At 40.8% G+C, this 23689-nt stretch overlaps 1 protein-coding gene across 2 annotated transcripts in view; it reads right to left on the reverse strand.

Annotated features, from left to right (window-relative positions):
* The window catches only part of FNIP2 (folliculin interacting protein 2), a 126930-nt gene extending 105345 nt beyond the window's left edge, over positions 1–21585 (reverse strand). For both annotated transcript variants that reach the window (XM_027068209.2, XM_027068194.2), the window contains exon 1: positions 21226–21585. In XM_027068209.2, coding sequence (XP_026924010.1) covers positions 21226–21338 — 113 coding nt within the window. In that variant the 5' untranslated portion in view covers positions 21339–21585. The remainder of the gene's footprint in view (positions 1–21225) is intronic.
* Between the last annotated feature and the right edge of the window lie 2104 nt (positions 21586–23689).

A 23689-nucleotide genomic window follows, 5' to 3' on the forward strand; every position in this document is an offset into this window, starting at 1 on the left:
AGGTGTGGGAAATGAAACACACATGGTCATTACTGATGGCATACATTGACAGTTGGGCAGGCATTACCCTCTAAGCCTGTGGAAAGCAATGACATTCCAAAAGAGAATTTCCTGCATTCAGACACTGGCCAGCTGTGACTAGTAACATTCCTACTATCACAAACATACCAACATGAAAACTTCTTAAAGGTTCTCAATGCAGAAACAAAAACAAAAATGAAACAAAAAATATTTAAAGCCTGGAGTATTTGTGAACACAAAAAGAAAGAATGAAGTTACAGAGCCATGTAGAAACAATACTGGAAAGACAACAAGAATAAAAAAATTATGAGCTCAAATATGAGAACAACATATATATTTAGCATTTAACTATATGGGAAGATAAAAACCTAAGAAAGTGCTAACTGGGGCGGGGGGGGGGGGAGGACTGAAAAATCAAGGCATCTACGAAGCTTAGAGACTTTAGTCACTTAACAAGCATTAAGCACTTTTGTAAGGTCTCCTTGCCTCTACCTTGGTACCCTGTTAGGTCCTATTACACGTTACAATGGAACAGGATGAAATAAACCCCCAGGAACTGAACTGCTCAGGGCAGGGATGTGTCTTACTCATTTCTGTATTCTACCAATTCATTATATCTGAAATATCAAAGATGTTCAATAGAAGTTTTTGAAGATTTATTGTATAGGGTCTACAAATCCATTCAATAACTTTAGAGTTCAGAGTACAAATCAGAAACATTATTATAAAGTGTGGTCAGAATACCTGGCTTTCCCACAAAAATCAAGTTAACCTATAATACAGCCATTATTCTAATAAATAAGTGAACTGTTCTTCATAACAATAATATCTTTAACATCTTAACCAAGGGAAAATGCCTTCCAAGTGGTAAGAGGCTGCTATTTTACACAGACACACCTAGATACATACACACACACACACACACACACACACACCCCAATCCTCCTCTTAGGGGCTATGCGGGGAAGGAAGGATGGCAGGAGAGTGCTCAAAAACCAAGAGGATAAGGAGTAGTTGTTGTTGCAGCAAAGTAGAGCTTTAAGAAGAATAATATGAAGTGGTGTAGACACCATGAATGCATCACAGTCCCCTCTTGGTCTGAGAAACAGACTAGTTCAATGAGGAAGCATCACTTCCTCATGTGGAGAAACACTGCTCTAATGTTTTCTGACTTTGCACAGAAATAAGGAACCGGGTGCCTGGGTGGCTCAGTCGGTTAAGCTTTCAAGTCTTGATTTTGACTCAGGTCATGATCCTGCAGTTTGTGAGTTTGAGCCCTGAATCAGGTTTCACACTGAAAGCACATGGAACCTGCTTGGGATTCTCTCTCTCTCTCTCTCTCTCTCTCCCTCCCTCCCTCCCTCCCTCCCCTGTGCTCGCTTGTGCTCGCTCTCCCTCAAAATAAATAAACATTAAAAAAGAAAGAAAGAAAGAAAGAAAGAAAGAAAGAAAGAAAGAAAGAAAGAACGAACCAATGACAAGGGGTGACTGGAGATGGGGAAAGGTCTAGTAAGCCTGGGCAGAGGTTACAGTGCTCTCATCTCTTATTGGTAGAAGCACAGATAAATATACCTAATTAACTTCCTGGTTGGAGCCATAGTAGAAATGCTCTGAAATTTTTCATAAATTTCCCTGGATACCAATCAAGTCAAAGGTCACACTCAGTAGAAGACAGTATAACAAGTGGTTCTTTACTTACTTAGCTAACACAACTGAGCCACTCTATGAGCCTAGCACAGTACTTTGCTCTCACTACTTCATCTAATTGAGACTCTATTTCTGTTTTTAGATAGAAAAAGTGAGATAGAAAGTAATTTGTCCAAAATTGCACAGCTAGTAAGCAGAAGAGGTGGAGTTCAAACCTGACACATATATATACTACCATGCATCCTTCTTTGCTTTCTTTGGAAAGAATAAAAGGCTATACAATAAACTGTAAATACTACATATATATATATATACATATATATATATATATATACACACACACACACACACATTGGCTGCATATAGAAAGTGATTAGAACAGTGCCTGTACATAGTCTGTGCTCACTAAATTGTATTATTATCCTTATTCTATCATGGCAGATAAAACATAGGAAGGCAAGAACAAACAAGAAATGGAACTTGTTTTTCAAATTACACTGTTGTGAAAGTCCAGTTTGGAGTTAACCTTTGCTTTTTACTACTGTCCCTTGAAAATACAAAAGTTTACAGCAGTTAATTGTTAGTCTCATTCTCCAAGTACTCCAAATTTTTAATGGCATTAATCAAAAGAATCACAGCAGCATAGCAAACCCCTTCCTCCTTCTTCCTTTTCCCCTAACTCAGGCATTATTTTCACCTGGAACACCCTACCATCAGGGGATCTGCCATGACCATGCCAGATGACTACCACCCCTAGAGTAGAAAAAAATCTGTTACTTTCAGCCAGAAACTATTTTACTCTTACATAAGCTTTTCCTTTTACATTGTTTTTATTCTTGACTATAAAGACAGAGCTAGTAAGGAGGAAAAGTTAAGTGGCTACATTATGGCCATAGGCACACCTGATTGCCAACAAAAGCTGAATGCCGGGAAATCTTGTGATTTCCAGGGAGGCTGTAACAATTATTAAATTAAATCCAGATTGTGGTCAACATCAATCGGGTGTTCCTCATGAGTCTAGCCTGTTCTCTGTGGAACCCACTTTAACGTTTTTTAACGAACACAGCAACTTTTCAGGAGGCCTGTTCTTATATTCAGCCTCTTCTCTCACAGAATAAACTACACTAAAGCAATAATGTGTTACAACTCCAAAAGCTTCCACAATGAAGCCAAAGCTAAACTAGAAGATGATCGTTTCTATCACCTCCCTTGTCCTAAAATTACCCCCATCAAAAGTTCCAAATAAAAGCTTAAAACGTCTCCACTAAAGGAAAGGAAAGCTGAGGTCAAAGACGTTAAGCTTACAACATAAGGTGACACAGCCGTGCTTATTTATGTATTCAAACATTTCCCAAGTGCCTATATTAAGTGCCAGGAGCTGTATCCCAAAGCGAATAATACAAAGATGGCATGGTTGGGGCACCTGGGTGGCTCAGTTAAGCATCCAGCTCTTGACTTCGGGTCAGGTCATGATCTCACCGTTTGTGGGTTGAGGCTCCACGTTGGGCTCTGTGCTGACAGCTCGGAGCCTGCTTGGGATTCTCTGTCTCCCTCTCTCTGCCCCTCTCTCACTTGTGTGCCCTGCTTCTCTCTCTCTCTCTCTCTCTCTCTCTCTCTCAAAATAAATAAATAAATAAACTAAAAAAAAAATAAAAACAAAGAAAAATAAAGATGGCATGGTCATCCCTCGCCCTAAATAGAGAGGGAGGGGCGTGCACAGGCAACTCCAGTGCAGCAGGTACGGTGCAAAGTGTAATGATGAATATGAGAAAGAGCAGGAGGTACATATATCTAGGCCACTGGAGAGCCGGGCATTATCAGCACAGGCTTCCAGATATCAGCACATACTAAGTGCCAGGCATTGCTCTCACATCGCAAAAGCAAACCCATTTAAATCTCACAAACATGCCATGAGGTGGTTACTACTATTCCCAACGTACCAAAGAGCAGCACAGTACAGAGCTGTTCAGTAACTGATTCAAGATGTCACAGCTCTTAAGTGATGGTGTCAGGACTGGAAATGTGAAGTCTGGTTCCAAAGCCCACACCCGCTCCTAACCACCACACTAGGTAGGAGTCAGTAGGTTAAGGTGGAATGGAGGAAGTGAGTTCCAGGCAAAGCCATCTTTATAAAGGGAAAGCTCAAAGCTTTTTGAGGAACTGAGACAAGTTCACTTTGACTGGTGTTAAGAAGTGTGAGGGGAAGAGCAAAGAGAAACGAGACAGGGCCAGCCATGTGAAGGAGCTTAAAGGTATCTTTAAGAGTTAAAGGTTACAGCTCTGAGCACCTCAATACCAAAATCTAATGAAAATAACACAAAGGTTCAGCACACAAAAGAACACAATGGGTGCCTGGGTGGCTCAGTCAGCTGAGCATCCAACTTCGGCTCAGGTCATGATCTCCTGGTTCGCAAGTTCAAGCCCCACATTGGGCTTTGTGCCGACAGCGTGGAGCCCGCTACGGATTCTCTGTCTCCCTCTCTTTCTGCTCCTCCTTCACTTGTGCTCACTTGCTCTCTCTCTTTTAAAAATAAACATTAAGAAAAAAAGAATGCCAAAAAAAAAAAAAGAATGCAGATTTATGATCATTAAAAATAAAAAAGATGCATTTTAGTTACAAATTCATAGCAGCTTTTATTAAAGTACAAAACAAAGGAACTTGCCATACTCATAGGACTAAAAATTGGCTGAGGCCCAATGCCTCAGGTCTGTGTTCCAGATCTGGCCATATCCATTCCGGCAACTATCTCTGTGACCTTGGCCAATATGCCTGTTTTCTATTCTATACAATACAATTGCTTTGGTAAATAAAACCCATGGAAATGTGAACTATTACAGTTAAGTCCATCTTATTAATTACCCTTTCTCTGAAATACTGGTCTTTAATACACAGCAGCACATTCAACCCATATACATCTCTCCCCACAATTTTTATAAAAGAAAATCATGGGGAATAGGTCTTATTTTTATTTTTTTTAAGTTTATTTATTGAGAGAGAGAGCACATGCATGCGTGTTCCTGAGTGAGTGGGGGGAGGAACAAAGAGAGAGAGAAGGAGACAGAGAGAATCCCAAGCAGGCTCCACACTGCCAGTGCAGAGCCCAATGTGGGGCTTGAACTCACAAACCGTGAGATCATGACCTGAGCTGAAATCAAGAGTAGGACACTTAACCAACTGAGCCACCCAGGAGCCCCAAAAAATTGGTTTGCATCGCATGTAATTCCTAACTTCAGCCTCCTAATCCTACAGCATGGCTTGTTTCTGCTTTGAAACTATCACCACTACATTGCATGGGCTAAAGAGATCTTCGTTGTCTTTGCCAAGGAAAAGAAATGATTCAATTAAAAGGACCTTTAGCTTATCCTACTCATGGGGGGCAGGGAATATTCCTAACTTTCTCAACAACATCTAAGTACAAGATCCTCCAACCCCTGATGGCCCCCTCCTAGACTACTGGGAGAGGACAGCAGCCACCTGGAGTCACAGGTGCTCCTGTCTCAGATATAGAATTCAAATCAAAGACCTGGGGATTAAGAGGAAACTCGGGGCCTTAAAAAGCAATACTCAGAAAATAATCTCTCCCCCTGGTGTTTTCTATCCCTATCCCACTAAGAAATTACCTCATCCAAGCAAATTAAAGTGGCAAATTAAAGGCACAGCATCAATGAAGAAGAAATCACAAAGAATAATACGGAGAAGGAACCTCCCGGAGATCAGACTGCAATACCTTTGATTCTGGTTAATCTGTCACTACATTTTTAGGAACCAGGGAGCAAGAAATCTCACAGAATAAAGGTTGCAGAGAGTCGACTATCAGAACCTCTCCTCTTCCCTAACTGAAGTGCAGTCTTTGGAAAATAAAAACCACTGTCAACTCTTATTACCATTTGAGAATAGGCGTGATTTATGGGTGAAATAAATACTTTCAAGCCCTGGTTGGCCCACTTATTTCAAAACTGATACCCATAAAATTCAAATGGGAGAAATGAACTTCTGATAACCCAGTGAAGTTGTAATAGTATATGATTTATGCACTAGTAAACTTAGGTTTGGGGTTTGTTTGTTTTTTTAACCACGTCCATGAGAAACCAAAATAAGCATTCCTTTATTCATCTGAATCTCATTTGCCATTAACGTTTTCATGATGTTAACTTCATTAGTAGACAGGTATTTGGCCACTTGTTTTTATGAGGATAAAACAGTGTGAAGCTAGTGGGATATTTATCTTAGACAGAGAACTGGATTAGGACCAGAAAACAAAAGTAGGAATAAACAAACATTTCTCTGGAAGGAGAAGTATAAACAGAGTGGTCTTTCCGTGATGGGTGTGAATACTGAACTGAACATTTTTGTAACTGATATGAGTTACCGAGTGGCCAGGGATAGGGCCATACTTATAAATGGCACTATACATTTTCACCAGGAAAATGCCCAACTAAAGGGAACACACAGCAGATCTTTCAGGGTCCTTTGAACAAACAGATAAGTAAATGCCAAATGAATTTTGGTTTGGGCAAAAGTCTGGTCAGTTTAGGTAAAGATGGTGTTCAAGCTATTCTTATGATAGACCAAATCTCTAAAAAAAGGATATCCTTACTAGAATATGTCATACATTTCTTGGCAGTGAACCTCAGAAATCTAAAGTGAAACTTGTATAGAAAAAAATAAAATGATCTATAGAGAAGTCTCAGGTTAAAAAAAATTACATCACCTGGCAGCTGAAAAGTAATTACAAAAAGGGGGTAAACAAAATAAATGGGATAAACACACTTGCTGGTTAATTCTGAAATACAAGCACTAAGATATATTCTTAAAGCTTCAAAGAGGAAAATTTATACAAAAATTTTAAAAGGAATTCTAGATAACAACTAATAAATTTATATTTCTCTAACTAGAGGTACTGGCTGAAAATAAACAGGTTTAAATAAGTATATTTAAATACTTACTGAGCTCCTATTAATGGACTCAGTGCTATGCTATGCACTGCAGGAACATACATACATATAATGTTCCGTGCACTTAAGGTATAATCTGGTAGTGCTTAGACAATTAAAAAACAAAACAAAAAACCAGCTAGTAGAATGCGGTAAGTGCCATAAAAAAAAAAAAAAACACACACACACACACACACAAAAAACTTGAAGTTTAAGAGTTCAGAGGGCACACCTGTTTGAGGCAGTCACAAAGACAATCCCAGAGGTGGCATCTGAACGAAGTTTGAAAGAGCAAATAGAATTGTGACAAAAGTAATCTTGGGGAAGTGAATAGAAAAAGAAAAGTCTTAAGAACAAAATATGGGTTTCCTGGGCCCCCTGGCAAATACTGGCTTAGTATTTGCCCTAATAACTACTGCCTCAAGAACAGCACTATTTGTGGAGTATCCAACTGCACCTCAAATTCAGCATGTGCTTGGGGGGTGGGAGGGAGGGGAGGGTGGGTGATGGGTATTGAGGAGGGCACCTGTTGGGATGAGCGCTGGGTGTTGTATGGAAACCAATTTGACAATAAACTTCATATACTGAAAAAAAAAATTCAGCATGTGCAAATCAAACGTATATACTCTCTTTTTAGAAGTAATTTCTCCTTACAGCTGTCCTATTGCCATTCTCCCAGGTTACTCAAGCTCAAAACCTTGAAGTTATTTTATATATTACTACTTTTTTTTTTTTTTTTAGTAAGCTCTACACCCAACACAGGGCTAGAATATACAACCCCAAGATCACGGGTCGCGTGCTCTTCCGAATGAGCCAGCCAGGCGCCACAATATTACTACTTTTTAAAAATTATTTATTCTCTTTGTTTACAATTAACTCTCCCTCACTTTCATATCCCATTCAGTTTTTCCTCTAAAATATGCCTCATACACATTCCTCCCTGCATACCAGTTAGGTCCTCAAAGAAACTACATTCAGAGAAAGCAATGGAAGACATATAAGCCCTTAATTACTTGCTAAGCTTTGATGCCAAATCTCACCCTTAAATCCTAATAAGCTGGGCTGGGCCAGACTCTGGAACTGGATGGGACCAGATGGAGAATTCTAGCTATCAGGATTTTAAGCCACCCAGAGCCTAAACCAATGCAGGTCAAATGAGCTTCTCCTCTGCCCTCAAAAGGTCACACAGGAACTAATCTGATGGTGAAGAAAAACCCTCACTGGGAATTCCAGCCAGCAAGGAAAAGAAAAGAAAGAAAAAAAGAAGAGAAATATAAAAACTCCTTGCTGCACTTCTTAGGGCAGAGTTGGCCAAGGCCCCATACCCCAAATATTTCTAGGATGGGAAGAAAAGGGGAGTCTTCTAAACAAAAAGGTGATAACTGATAGATGAATAATACTTTAGGATTTGTTATGAAGGAGAAGAGAGACCCTGTTATTTTCTCCTTGAGGATTACTGTGTCCCTCCTCCACTAAAAGTATCTGAGGTACTTGTGACCTAGTGCCTTACACATAAAGGTTTCTAAAATAAAAGGAAGGAGAACAGGTCTGACATCATGGCAATATTTTAATCCAAGGTAAATTACCTACTTACTATGGTCTGCTGATTGGACCACAACAATTCTGGCAATCAGGATGCCTGGATGGCTCAGTTGGTTAAGAATCCAACTTCGGCTCAGGTTCTCAGTTCATGGGTTCGAGCCCCGTGTTGGGCTCTGTGTTGACAGCTCAGAGTCTGGAGCCTGAAGCTTGCTTAGGATCCTGTCTCCCTCTTCTCTCTGCCCCTCCCCCACTCATGCTCTGTCTGTCTCTCTCAAAAGTAAACATTAAAAAAACAATTCTGACAATCAAGTGCCAATTATGACACAATTCTGAAAAGAATCTTCCTCTTAAACAGCTACTTCACATGCTAGTAGGTCAAGGCAAGCTCAAGAGAACTCACATAGCTACTGCTGCGTTCAACACAATATTGACTTTAACGGTCCAAGCTGTAAAACTCAATACTCGGAATAATCCAAAGAGCAGTACAGCACGGTAATCAGGTGTAAGATCAAAGTCCAACACACCCTGGACTTGAAGGAGGGAAGACTGGAAGAAGGAAGACGCAATGATGAACAAATTATGAAGTGCTGAGTTTGCGCCTACTGGAACTAGGCTGCTTTTTAATAGCTTTATTTGGAACGAGCAGAGGTTGCACACTTCTCTTGGCACATTATCTAAACTAGTACTGCATGAAATTATTAGGGGCAGTACTCAGCACTTCAGTAAGATTACTGGACAATTAAAAGCTTTTCCTTTTTTTTGTTTCCTCATTTCCCCATTCCCAGCACCCCCCTTTCCATTTGTAAAAAATGTGACTTATCATGAGTAACTGAGCTAGTCTTCAAACACACACTCCTCTCCTGGGTGTAAATCTGGAATTTTAGGACACAGCCCAAACTGGTTTTTCACCAATGACTGGAAAGTTAATCAACACAAGAAGCAGAACTATCAGGAAACTACTTAAAAGAAAAAAAGAGGTCCTGAGATACAGAAAGAGATATCTGGGGCTGGAGAGAGAGATGAACAAGCTGAGCACAGAGGATTTTTAGGGCAGTGAAAATATTCTGTGTGACATTATAAGGATGGATACATGCCATTATGCACTTGTCCAAACTCACAGAAGCTAAAATACCAACAGTGAACCCTAAAGTGAACTACAGACTTTGGGTAATGGGTCAGTGTAGGTTCATTCTTGGCAACAAATGTACCACACCAATGACAATAATGAAGGAGGCTATGCGTGTGTGAGAGCAGGGGCTGCATGGGAAATCTCTGTACCTACCCCTCAATTTTATTTAAATCTAAAACTGCTCTAAACCACTAAAGTTTTATTAAAACAAAAAAACAAAAAGCAAAACCCAGATAACTATATCTGATAGGATTACCAAGCATGGGTTCTGTCACAGGCTGGGAAGAAAGTCATAAAAGGTGGGAGCATGATGTTACTGGCTTGTGTTAAGGCTTTTCCCTTTGGAGATGAGAGGTCTGGGATTGGGGGAGAGCGGGAAGACTAAGAAATACAGATACGTTCTGCTTGCTGATATCATACACAGTAAAACTGCACTAACTTGGAGCCCAGCACCAAAAGTTAGGTTAAGGTCCCTGTGCTGAGCAACACGCTTCACCAATCCATTACTCAAAATTGTAGTGGTTCCCCAAATGCCTTCAAAGAAGAAACTCCACTTTTTGATGACGACAAGCTACCTGCTATCTCCCTACAGTCTGGAGATGCTCAAGAGATGGGATTAATACAGGGAAGTAGCTAGAGAAACTGGGGGGAGAGACATTATATTTAAGTCTCTTGAGAGTTACGAGAGCTGCCATTTATCGAATGCCTGATAGGTACCAAGCACTGTGTAACATAACTGACATATATTTAGTCCTCATAACAACCTTACATGAAAAGCGATTTTACATCCATTTTACAGTTGAAAAAATTTCAAGAGAGGATGATGTGGCATACCTCGTACGTGGGGGAGCCAGGTTTGAACACAAGAAATGCAGACCCATAACAAAGTCCCTACACTTTCTATTAACCTTCAAGGTATAGATTGAAGACCCCTCATCGTCTCTTTGGGATACTTAAATTTACACTGAAAATTAATAATGCTTTCAAGGCCCTGCACAATCTGGTCCCAATGGATCTTGCCTCACTGGAGCATTCTTATTTCAAAAAAAAAAAAAAACAAAAAAACACACAAAAAAACAAACAGCTCATTCATTAATCCAGAAACACTTCTAAGATAAATCATCTTCCTCCTCTTCATCTCTCGAAAACTGTTTTCCCATCAGATTTTATCTCCTCTGTAAAGCCTCCCCTAACCAGCTCAGATTAAAGAGCCCTTACTGTTTGCTTTCATCTTAATCTGACACTGGATATTTGGCCCAGGAGTCCACTGCTTCTCATATTATCACTTAGCTTTTTACACTTAATATCTATTACTTGGCACAATTAAAATGGGAAGCCCCCCCTGGGGCCCGTGGGTGGCTCAGTTGATTAAACGTTTGACTTCAGCTCAGAATCTGGATCTGAGAGAGCAGTTTGGGCATTTACATCTTTCTAGATGACTTTAATGTCCAGCCAGATTTAAGAACCACAGGGTTTGGGGTGCCTGGGTGGCTCAGTCAGTGGAGTCTCTGCCTCTTGGTTCAGGCTCATGTCATTATCTCACAGTCCGTGAGTTCGAGCCCCACAGCTCTGTGCTGACAGTGCAGAACCTGCTAGGGATTCTCTCTCTGCTTCTTTCTCTGCCCCTCCCCTGCTCATTCTCTCTGTCTCTCAAAACAAATAAACTTAAAAAAAACAGAACCGTGGGGACTAACTAAAGTACTGATACATGCATTTATTCAATGGAATAGTAGGTAACTTATCAACAAAACGCAGAACAGTATACAGGCAACTACCATTTTGCATGAACGAAAAGAGAGTATTTTTTTTTCTTATATTTGCATTGAATATTTCTGAAAGGATATAAAAGAAACTGTTACAATAATGGTAGCCTCTGGAAAGAGTGATCAGGGGTGTGAAGTGAGAGGTTTATATTTCAATGTATATCATTTTATATTGTCTCATTTTTCTTCATCAGGTGCATTTAAAATTCATAATCTTGAACAAAGTCAAATCATAATTTATAGACAATTTTCAGGAACACACAGCACTAAGAAATGTATCGAATCCCACAGCGGGGGGCAGGCAGCAATATTCACGGGGTTTCTGTGGAGACCCTCACACTGAGAAAGAACCAAGAGGCTACCAGGGGTCCTTCTTCACCCTTTGGGCAGAGACAGTAGTTCCTGCTCTTCTACCTCCTTCTGCCCTAGCAACTAACTTATTCAGTGTACCATTCTAAAGCAAATAGTCATTGCCTGTTATGCTTGGGAAAAGTGTTTACTCATAGCTCACTTCCTCACACAGCATAGGTCATCTTTATACAACAGTCTGGGTTAAGAGCTTCTTAAAGAACATGTCAGATTTCTAACCCATTTTTAAGTTAGTTTCTCAAATGGAAAGCAGAAATAATTCCAACTTTTCTTTAAAGTACTTACTTCATGGAACATGCACACAGTTCCTGTAGGGTTCAAAATACCAATATTGTTTTTATAATTAAGTGTGCTATATCATAAACATGAAAAAAACAATTGAGTGAAGTTCATCATATAATGTATTACAGTTCTACCAAACCACACAAGAATTCAAATAAATCTAAAAAGTATAGAACAGAGTTTTACATTTTATCAACACGGCTAATAATTTGAGAGGTTCATAATACATAATACTTTTCCAATAGTTTACTTTCAACAGCTACGAGATTTTATAACTGGGTCTCAGACATATTACTTAGGTGTCTTTTTAGTTTAGTTGGGTGTGTGTGTGTGTGTGTGTGTGTTTGCTGTTTTTTTGTTTTTTGAAGAGAAGACAGTTCCCTTTAGAATATTTATCCTATGATTTTGATACCAGAAAATTTTTCATATAATTACTGGGAAGAAAGAAATTGAGTTGTATAAAATAAGATTCCTTTAAGCAATGCCACAATGCATGCCAGAAACATAAAGAAAGAAGTTCCCTACAAAAAAAAGCACTATTATTTCAAGAGATCCGATTCTGGAATACCAGAGAATCTTTAAGGATTGTCAGTTTTCAAAACTCTTAAATACATTCATTCATTCAACAGCTATTTATTAAATGCAACCATTTAGCACTACATTAAGCACTACAGACACAATGACAGGACTAGGATTTAGAAGAACTCCCATATCAGTGCTCTAACCATAGCATGTACACTTCCTTGTTTCATTCAATTACTTCAAATATATGCTTTAAAGTGGGAAATTTAGGGGAACCTGAGTGGCCCAGTCAGTTAAGCATCTGACTCTTGGTTTCGGCTCAGGTCATGATCTCATGGTTCAGGAGTTCGAGCCCCACATCAGGCTCTGTGCTGATGAGGAGTCTCTCTCTCCCTCTTGCTCTCGCTGTCTCACTCTCAAAACAAGTAAACTTTAAAAAATCACAAATAAATAAAGTGGGAAATTTACAGGATCTTATTACTATTTCTCCATCATATTTTATAAAAGACTTGGGTAAATAAGGACAATTAAGAGGTAACTGATAACACACAATTTTTTTTCTATAACCCTAATGGTTTCAAATGTAAGAAAAAAGAAAATGTCCAATCTTCAGGATACACCAGGGAGAGAGAGTTGGCAGTATGAAGTATTTATAAGGTGTTAAAAGGCAGAACAGATTAGACTGGTGATTTTGTTGCCTCTTCCTAACACATCTTAAATCAACACCTGTTTCATCTCTCCAGGAACGTGCAGGTTAACATCTAACTTGTCTTCAACTTGTGAAGAAATAGAGTTGCCATGACAACTGAATGAAAAGTTTAGTTAGCATAATTTATCCAATGAAATGCAAAAATCCACTTGATGCCATTTAACTGATACATGTGTACTTGTAAGCAAATTCTTTTTTTCTGTTTGTCAAACTGTTAGATTAAATGTTAATCTATTCTCTGGAAAGTTTCAGGGACAAAACATTAAATACACACACACACACACACACTTTTTTGCTAGAGTAGGCCACCAATAAATAAAATTCAACGATAACTGACCATTAAATCTTAGCAGTACTGCACTTAGAATTACATTCAGTATTACAGGGTCTCAAGTACCCTAAATCAAGGAAAAGCAGACACTTGTAAGTTTATTTCTTGCTATGTTGTCAAGTAAATTCATGTACCTGTTCAATTTCTACTTATGTCTATTATACAATGTAACCCAGGGTGTATTCAAATACGTGGACTATCAATTTTCTTAGAAAAAAATATTTCCATCATAAACACACAGAGTTTAAGCTGTTCACATGTGCTACATAATCATTAACTTCCAACGTGCAACTAACCTTGCTGGAAACTAGACTGAAGTCCCCACCAGATATGTAGGTTCTCAATCTGTCCCCCTCAGCTTTCTGGAGATAAATTTCTACTGCACCCACGCATACTTTCACTTAGGGACCTTGCATGAATTGGTTGTCATTTTCAATTAGACATCAGTGAATAATCAAACACCAGAGATCACTTATTTAAAGATGTATTCTAGGGGCGTCTGGGTGGCTCAGTCGGTTGAGTGTCTGACTTCGGCTCAGGTCATGATTTCATGGCTCGTGAGTTCGAGCCCCATGTCAGGCTCTGTGTTGACAGCTCAGAGCCTGGAGTCTGCTTTGGATTCTGTGTCCCTCTCTCTCTCTCTGCCCCACCCTCGCTCATGCTCTGTCTCTCTGTCTCTCTCTGTCAAGAATAAGTAAAATATTAAAAAAAAAAAAATTAAAAAAAATAAAGATGTATTCTAGCAAGTACAGAAAAGTCCTCATTTATGACTTAAAAAAGTCAGGTGATAAGGTCAGCTTTATTAAGCAGTATACATATCTCTTTACAACACTATGCTGGGCACAAATTCTAGAGTACAAGCAAGAATACGGGGACAAAAAACTAGAAAACTATTCTAAATATATATAAATGAAAGGCATACAGTTAAGGAGAAAGCAATATGGTAATCAGGGATCCAGATTATCCATGCTAATATCAAAATCTTAGGTAACAGAAAGAACACTCTGCTATACAACACTTACCCATAACGTTACAGTATTAATGAATGCATTTATTGCATTTAATATATTGCATTATTTTGGCACAAACAGAAAATGCAATAAGAAAAAAAAATATGTAGCATGGTGTGTGAGAAGGCACATTGTCCTTTTCAGAAGTCCATTATAAAGGCAGCTGGACAGATTCTGGCTAAACACAAGTGGGATGCCAGCCCATCTCCTTCCATCCCCATCCCACCCTCCCATTCAAGCACTGGTTACAAAAGTGCCTGTGTGGCCCTGAGAAGTGAGTCATGGATGTTCCATTTACAGACGGGGTGGAGTTGAGGGAAATCACTATTACATGCCCAGTTAGCTGGAAAAGTCCATCCTGTTTTTCCTCTTTTACATAATAATCATTTTTCACAAACCTGAGATAAAGAATACTTGGTAAGTAGGAACTCACCAAATATTTCAGCAAAAGGGAAAGACATACTACTTTTACAGCCAAGGACATGACCTCATAGTGCAGTCCTAACAATTCACACTAGGCAAGGGACTCGTACAATCAGGATAAAACATTTGTTCCTTTTCGCCCACACCAAGAAAAACAGTGGCTGGAGAAATCAGCACAGTGCCAGTTTCCAAATCAGATTCACCCACCAGGAGTTCACACAGACAGCCAAAGCATTTCATGAGCGCAAAGACAATCTTTTACAACTTCCTTTGCCAAGGAAACAAAACAGCAAAGTGGCTTCCTTACACTGACCTCACAAGTAAGCCATGAGAAACACAACCTTAAGCCACAATGACAAAAATCAACGCTCTCTTTAGATCTATACTCTATGCATTACAACACCACATGCCTGGCCCATCTTTCAATACCACATACTAAGCCAAATGACAATGTGTAACATGACCAATTCACATTTCAGAACTTAAAATTATAATACATATCTTAGCTTTAAAGATATCTGATCCCAGCCCCTTAACTTCTCCAAGTTCTCCCACATCTAGAAGGTTGTGACACTTTTTTCTAAACACATTTCAAATAAATCTTAATTAGAGCTCTCTCTCAGTCACCAACTGAAGACCTGTAGGCAGCTCCTAACCTCCGTTCTGATGAAGATTACAGTGGGCTCTGAAGCGTGGGGGAAGCAGTGACCCTGCCCAACTAGTAAAAATTTTGCACATGTATACTGCCTACAGTTATCAATACCAACAATTAAATTGGCCTCCTGAGGCTTGTAATGGACTGAGGTTTTAAGCACATTAAAATTCACTGCATATTACTTTTAATAACAGGAACTACCAGTTATTTTAATGAAGAGGAAAACTTCTACAAAGAGTTTTTATTCAAATCAGGCTTCTCCACAAATATTATCCTTACCCTCCCCACACACCTCCACCTCACAGTGTAAAATACTCAAAGGCATTCAACATTTAAAATAATTGAAACCACAAAAGCCACACAAATTCATCAGAGCAAAATCCAACAAAAAATCCTACACAAAAGAGTAAAGTTAAATTTTCAGCCACCCCTTTTGGCAGCCACCGGCTGGTGTGCAGGGCTGCTCTCTTCCGTACATGCAGCATCAATCACATTCCTATTTTTAAAAACTATCCCTGTAAGTTTGTATCTTGCTTTTGCTTTTTATACTGAGAACTCCTTTCTGTGTGCGTATACATATACGTATACGTGTGCACGTATATGTGTACACACACATGCATGCACACACACGCACACACACACACACACACACAAAACAATGATTTGGCTGCTGCAGAGTATCATCCATTGTGCAACGGTATCATTCTGCCTAACAATATTCCCCCTTCAGCTAAATAAGATTTTTTTCTTGATAAGAAAAATAGCATATAATTCTGAAAAACAAATACACCATACTCCTAAAAATATTCCTGAACTCTCAGTCACCTCTATCCAGGTCTGAGTTACAGCCTGCTGTGTGTCTTTAACACTCCTCTGAAAACTTGGGTTTCTATGTCACCACTAACAATGTCAAGGTAAAAAAAAAAAAAAAAAAGTAAATAAAAACATGTCACTTCAGTTCTATCTCAAGTCTCTGAAAAATCGTTTAATTTTAATAAAAGCCTGAATGTGAATAATACTCAACTCCATGACTTAAAAGGCTCCTTGGTAATACTTAAAATCAGTTTGCACCACATTTGATTATTTTGAAAAAGATTTTCAAACTCATCATATTACCTCCGTACCACCTATGTAATCCTATGACATAGGACTGGTGCTGTGACTTTACAAATGATAAAACTGAGAACCAGAGAAATGAAGAGACTTGTTCAGGCCCATGTCGACATGGTGACTGAGGCAAGACTAAATCAATGATCTCCTCAATTTGTCTTCCAAGTGCTTTTAACAGAGCCCACTGCACTACCTGGAACAGTCCTTTCTTTACCTCTGCCAAAAATCTCTAATAACCCCCAACGGTGTACGGCATGTTTCAGGACAAGGAGATAGGATGTAAAGAGTATGCCAATAAATCCAAAACAGCAGGCAAGGAAACTTCCAGGAAGACTTTTAGAAAGTAGAAAAAAAAGAAATCAAAAGTGCTATTTGTCCCATGTGTGTCACATATCTTAGGTTATAGGCATTAAAAATGAGTGCAGTGGAACTACACTGAGTTTTCTCCAGAATATTCTCCCTACTTCAGAAAAATCTCATTAGAAATGCATATATCCTGGGAGCTGGCAGTGGGGGGGAGGAAGTCCTTCTGTGTAATTTCCCTCTGTCCAAGAGAAGACTAATTTATACTCCTACCCTCAGTCACACAAAACATGAGAACAGTGAGTTCTTAATGCCTTACTTAACGTAAAGATTTACTCTTTATCAGTGTTTCAATGATCTTCTTGTTATAGTGTCCAATGTGTACTTTGCTGTTTATTTATCTGGCAAATAATCTGTGTCCTGTGTCATGAGTGTCCTACCTTGATTTGTACAGGTGGAGCCAAAGCCACAAGCACATGGGCATCAGATGTTATTTGATAATGATGATAAGTGGATTAAATTATACTTATACTAACCCTGTAACAGATTACTTACATTTGTTCTAACAGAACAATATGGATTAGTACTAACTAGGCCATTTGGCCTTAGATATTCAGGACTGGAGGGGAGAAAAAATGGAGTCTACTTCTAGCATTTTATAGCTAGCTACCAAACAGCTGAAATGCCTCCACTCATTCCTCATGTCCCAGGTGATATATAAGCTTACTCACTTCATCTAACGGGTTCAAAATAAAATATTTGACAACCTATGAGCTTTTCACCTCTCTGTTGCATATATATTTTAGGTGAAGACTGGTCTACTAATTTAACAGAGACATTGAAAAAAAAAAAAAACACAAACTTTAAAATAAAACCTCAAACCTGAACCAGATATGCAAGTCAATGGGCATACAGGCATACCTTGGCTTTTAAAATTTCCTATATGAACATGCTGATCTCAAATCCAAGGTGACTAGGAACCCAATTTTATTCCTGACTTGAACCTCTAGACACATCACCTCTTTTTGTTCTACTTTAACTTTCTAGAACAAAGAGTTGTTCAAATAAATATTTATGTACCAACTAATTCAAAGTGAAAGCTTTCTGAAGACCAGCAAATAGAGGATACTCTCAAATTTCAAGACCATAATGGAACTTTATAACTTTAAATAGAGCTTACACTTCACAGATACCATAATCATATATTGTTCCTAACTACTTCTCCCAAACATGGAAATTCAATCTCTTTTGATTTCTTTTGTTTTCCTAGAAGTCTCTTTCCTCAAAGCTATGAAAGGGCTTTTGTTGAGATCCCAAATAAAATACATTTAAGAAGGAACCTTGACTGTGATGATTCCCTTTTTAGATGGAATGCCAGAAAACATGAAGATCTGAAAACAACCTATGATATTAGCTACTTAGATTGGACAGAAAATTTCCTCTTTCATCAACTATAGTGAGTGAAAACCAGGGGGTGAGAGAACAGTAAGAAACCCAGGGAAGTGACTAGGAGGTGCACAAGAGTAAACAGAGTAACATGAAGGGCAAACTTGACAAAAGGCAGAACTTCTGAGAATTGGAGAAAAGTTTAAAATAACTAGTGAAAGTCCATGACAGAAAGAGAAAAGATATAAAAAGGCTTCCAGTGGGGCGCCTGGGTGGCTCAGTTGGTTAAGCTTCCGATTTCAGCTCAGGTCATGATCTCTCGGTTCACGAGTTTGAGTCCTTGTCGGCCTCTGTGCTCACAGCTCAGCGCCTGGAGCCTGCTTCGGATTCCGTGTCTCCCTCTCTCTCTGCCCCTCCCCTGCTCACGCTCTCTCTCTTTCTCAAAAATTAAAATTAAAATTAAAAAAAAAGGCTTCCACAAACTCTAAAACGAACAACAAATTAATTAATAAATACAGTTGGATCTTAATTTTACTTAGGCTTTTCTCCAAAATATGTAATAAAAGCTACAAAACTGCTCAAAAAGTCTACCCGATTCCTCAGCAGAATTTCATCCTCAAGATTTACAAGTTACATACCGTATTTAAATGCCCTGAAAAATAAATTCATGTTAGGAATACTAGATTTTTAACCTGAGGGTTTTAGCTTAACTTCTCAAAATCTATTCATATATAAAGTGGATTCCTAAGGGCAGCTAATCCCCTGTATAAGGAAGGCACCCACTTCCCCAAAAAGCACATGCCAGCTCCTATTTCGTAAAATGTGAATAAAATGAAGCACAAGGCAAGAAAAGGAAATTTTCTAGGAGACTTTTCTCAGGAGGGTTATACTACAGGAAATTTTCTAGGAGACTTTTCCCAGGAGGGCTATACTGCATCTCAGAGTTACACTAGGTGGAGAGGGCAGGAGGAAAGACTTGCTTGGGTGTCCTTTGTTGATCTGATGTGCGCTGGTTGATTTGTCCCCACCTTCCTGAGTCTGTACAGACATCTGCTAGTTCACTTCTTTTTCCATGATGACCCCTGGCAGGGACACTGCTAAAGAGCCTCATCAAGTGAAACGTTCAGCTGAGAGCTCCAATTCTCCCTACCTATCTCAAAACTCTACTTCAAAAACTTGTAGAAAATCCTAACGAGGTCACGCAAAAAAAAGTCTTTGGCATACTTTTGTGTTCTTCATTATACACCAATGGGACATCAGAACACTATACTGAAAATGTTCCCACAAAGTGGGAATCAATTTCCCTAATATGGCCAGGCCCTAAATATAGCCACAATTTTTTTGTTCAAAATACACTCAATTAAACTTGTGGCTGGAGGAAATGGCGGTGGGCAACTGGGCAGAGAGCACAGGAAACAGTGACAGTGTAACCCCACTATCTCCACCAACATTAAAATGGCTTTAAATGTCCTTGACAAGGGCTGCCAAAGTAAAGACACTGGTAACACACATGCCCTTTTCTCTCCGGGCTTTGTTCCCTTAGTCGAGTCTGGGTTACTTGCAGGGAAGAGAAGAAATTCCATACCCTGGGTCTGAAGTAATTCTACCATTCTGAGAAGGGACACGACATCAGTAGTAGTCAAAGTGGTGAACAGAATGGGATTCCCTACTCAAATTATAAGGATTCAGTCGGCCTAAAGGAAACAGGAGAATTTAACTAGGATAGTTTAAAGTCCTCACGATTTACCTTCCAAATAACACCACACCCACACACACTTCACGAACACAAAACACTGGTATGTAATACTCACAAAACTGCAGCGAGGAGCTATGTTTTTAAATGAACGGAATTCAAGAAAAGCAAACTCTAGAATACAAAACCTAATCCAAAATTTACTCGGAAGTTTCACTTCAAACTCTTAAAAGGTCTATTAATACTGGTTCTGAACTTGTTTAATAATAAACTGCTTCTGCAAGACATTCTGGCCAAAAAGCGGTAGCAGCGTGTCACCACTGGAAGTGGATACTCGATTTAAAAATTTGCTGGATAAAACTGGTATAGGTACATGAATAAACTTCCCAACATAAGTGTGCTGAAAGGCAACACCGGGCATTTTAAGTCATCTTCTAAAAGTTAGCTCTCGAACGCAGAATTAACGCAGACATTTTAAAAAGTGGATTCCGGGGTCAAACTGCTTGGGTCAAAATGCAGGCTCTGCCACTGTACTGTGGTGAATCCCGGACACGCTGCTGAAGTTCTCCCGACTTTAAGTCTCCTCATCTGTAAAATGGGAGTTAAAATAGCACCTACCTCACAGGGTTGTTAAAAAAATAAATAAATAAATGAAAGAAATCACCATAAAGCATTTAAGATGGCAAGCGCTCAATAAATACTGTCAATTCTTAGTCAAAGGTGTGTGTTCACAAGGTCGGATCTATTAAATACGTGCATCAGCATTGTTAAATTAAAACCTCAGCCATTTCATAAAAGCATTTTACTCCCTCTTTCCATACATCAGGCGGCATCAACCTTCGAAAAGATGTGCAAATTACACACTTTCATTCATCCGTTTGAGAGCTTGTCACACACAACAAGAAGGAAGGAAGATGTCTTTTTCGTGACTGTTGCTCCTTCATAACTTCAAAATACTGTCACGTACACAATGGGTTGAAGCTGCCCTCAAAATGACAGCACACAGCTTTGCAGCGCCCGCAGAGGCGTCCAGGAGGCTCTGCCGGGAAGGGGTTCACCCCAATTCAGGGCGAATCTCCCGTCTGCACAGCCAAGCAAGCGCACGCCTGGGAATCCCAAGGAACACAAGAGAACTCTCTGCAAGGAAGAAGGGACCCTGAGTAGCGGGGAAAGAGGGAGGGAGGAAGCGGAGGAAGGGAGGAAAGGACCCTCCCGGTCACAGAGGTTTCGGAGCCACACTCGGATCAGGCGCGTCCACGATGACAAGCCCGGGACCCGGTGCCGGCGCTGGGCTGCGACGTCCCGGGCGGCCCACTCCCTTCTCCTTCCCTCCCCCGGCGGGTACCGAAGCCAACTCCGGTCCCGCTCCAGCCTCGCCGCGCGGCGCCCCCTCACCTAAACGCGGGTCCTTCCTTGGGAGCCCTGCCCTGGGCAGACGCCGACGCCGAGCTGCCGCCGCTGCCGCTGCCCTTTTTGTTAAAGAGCTTCTGGAGCAGGGTCGGGGCCATGATGCTGCCGCCGCCGCTGCAGCTCCGGCCGTGGCGCTCGGGGGGCCGGCAGCTCAGCGCGCAGCCGGGGGCGGCGGCCGCGGCGGCGGGGCCATCGCGGCGGCGGCGGCGCGGCCGCCCAGCCTTGTGGGAGCGCGGGGCCGCTGCGGCTGAGTAACTCTGCTCGGCGTCGGGGCCGCCGGAGGCCGGTCATATGACTGAGCCGGCCCGCCGCCGCCGCCGCCTCGCGCGCTGACAGTTATCTCCTGCGGGAGGAGCCCGCAGCCCCACGGCGGCGGCGGCAGCGGCGGCGCGGGAGGAGCGCGGCCGCCCAGGCGGCGGCCATTGGCCGGACGGCCGCCCGCCCCGGGCTCACGTAACCCCGGTGGGAGGCGAGGCCCGGATCTGGCCGCCCTGTGCTCCCAGCACGCGGGGAGCGGAGGCGGGGCGGGCGCGGCGCTTAAAGGGGCCCAGGAGGCGGGGGCGGTCGCCGCGCGGCCGGGGTGGGCTGCGGGAGGGACGTGGTTCCGCGAGCGGCGCGTGGGGCTGGAGGTGGCTGCATTCTTTCGAAAGCGAGAGAGCGGCTGGGCCGATCTTTGTTCTTTTGAGACAAAGCCCCTGAACTTGGGTCCTGGCTTTGTGCAGGTGCAAGGGCTCGTTTATAGAAACCCCATGGCGCTGGAAACGGTTTAAGACGTGAGGTTGCTGTTTCACAGGACTGATTCGAATGTCACAACACCCAAGATATTGGCATGTTTCTACCATATCGATTAGATCTCTCCGTCTTTTTTTTTCTTTTTCTTTTTCTTTTTCTTTTTTTTTTTTTTTTTTTTTTTTGGTTTTTAATTTAAACTCCTTAGTTGTTCGATCTTTAGCATCCTGGGTCACTATACCGTAGTTATATAAAAAGTTGCTTGTGAAATTAAAAAACACATGGAATTCACCACATAGATTTAGAAAATTAAGAGAAGCTATTTTATAACAAGAGAATGCTTTCCTAGTACATATTTAACCATCAAGGCACATAATAATCTGATATCAACAACGGATAGATGTTATTTGATTTGGAGAAGGGAGGGGTATTTGACTTGGCTTTCCTATCCAGTCCCACCCAATCTCGGTGAGAACTTTAGTCTCTGGTGCAGAACTCTCCCAACAGGCTGTGGTGGTGAAGGAACGTGCCTGATTCAAAGCAGCTTCTTAATCTGCATTATAGCGTTAGATCTTCAGTTTTTCTGATGAGGAGTCATAGAGATAAAAGTAAGATTCCAACCCTGCCTCTCCTAGCTTCTTCATGAGCAGTGAACGGTGACTCACCTGGATTCCCTTAGACTTGTTCAAAGAAGGACTCTTGGAAACTCAAAAAAAGCAAATGTATTTCCGTGGATATAAGTAATCAAAAATACCTCTTCTGGCTCTTGTAGTAAACTAGCTGTAAATAATGATGTGCTGAAATTTCACAAAGGTAAGGGAAAGATGGTAGAAATTGAAACTCAGTCACGTTTTCCTTTCAGATCTCTACTATTAAAATGGTGGATTAAGTGTTCTTGGCAGTAAGCAATCCTTGTTTTGCACAATGGAGTGTACACAAAACCCTGATTTGCAACTTTGGTATTTCTCTCTGTTTACTGGGAGCATCTACCTCATGAGACCACTAGTATTGGTTAGTATACTATATAGCAGATACTGGCTTCATCTATTGTGACTTTATTAAGACATGGCCCCAAGTCATATTATGGGGGGAACTTCACCACCCTCCCTTACCCTGTCCTTGCTCAGAAAATGTCCTTTATTCCCCAAACTGAAGTGCATACTGTTGATAGCCTACAACTTTTGTAACTGCATGTTAAAGAGGAATTTGGCATGATGTCCCTTGTTCCTCACCTCCAAGGACTAGTTTAATTCCAGCCCAGTCCAAATGTGCAGCATCACCCAAAAGAGGCAATTTAAAAATCAGCCTGCCCCAGACATCACCCTCAATTTTGATCCTCACTGGGCAACTATAAAGGGAGTATGTGCATCTCAAACTATTAAGGACCAACTTCAGTTAGGAGAGAAAAAAAGGAACTAAAATGCTTCCCTTCTCCCCCTTTTCTCACTTTGCTTCCTTTCAACACACATTCTTCCTCATTCTGGTTCTGGCCACACCTCTTGCTCTGAATTCTAAAAGCAAACAAAAATCCTAACCAGCAAAATTTGGGGAGCTAGCTCTAGACAGCTCTCCTATCCCAGTTTCATTATTTCTCTTCTTGTCTTTTCAAGGCCTCTTCAAAACCTCATCTTTTGCCTGTCATGCACTGGTCACTGCCTCTTCCCTGAAGCTTGTCCCATTCCCAGTCTCCAGCACAGTTGTGTGGCTTGTCTCCTGATTC

Source organism: Acinonyx jubatus, chromosome B1, assembly GCF_027475565.1.
Source record: "Acinonyx jubatus isolate Ajub_Pintada_27869175 chromosome B1, VMU_Ajub_asm_v1.0, whole genome shotgun sequence".
Taxonomy (NCBI): Eukaryota; Metazoa; Chordata; class Mammalia; order Carnivora; family Felidae; genus Acinonyx; species Acinonyx jubatus.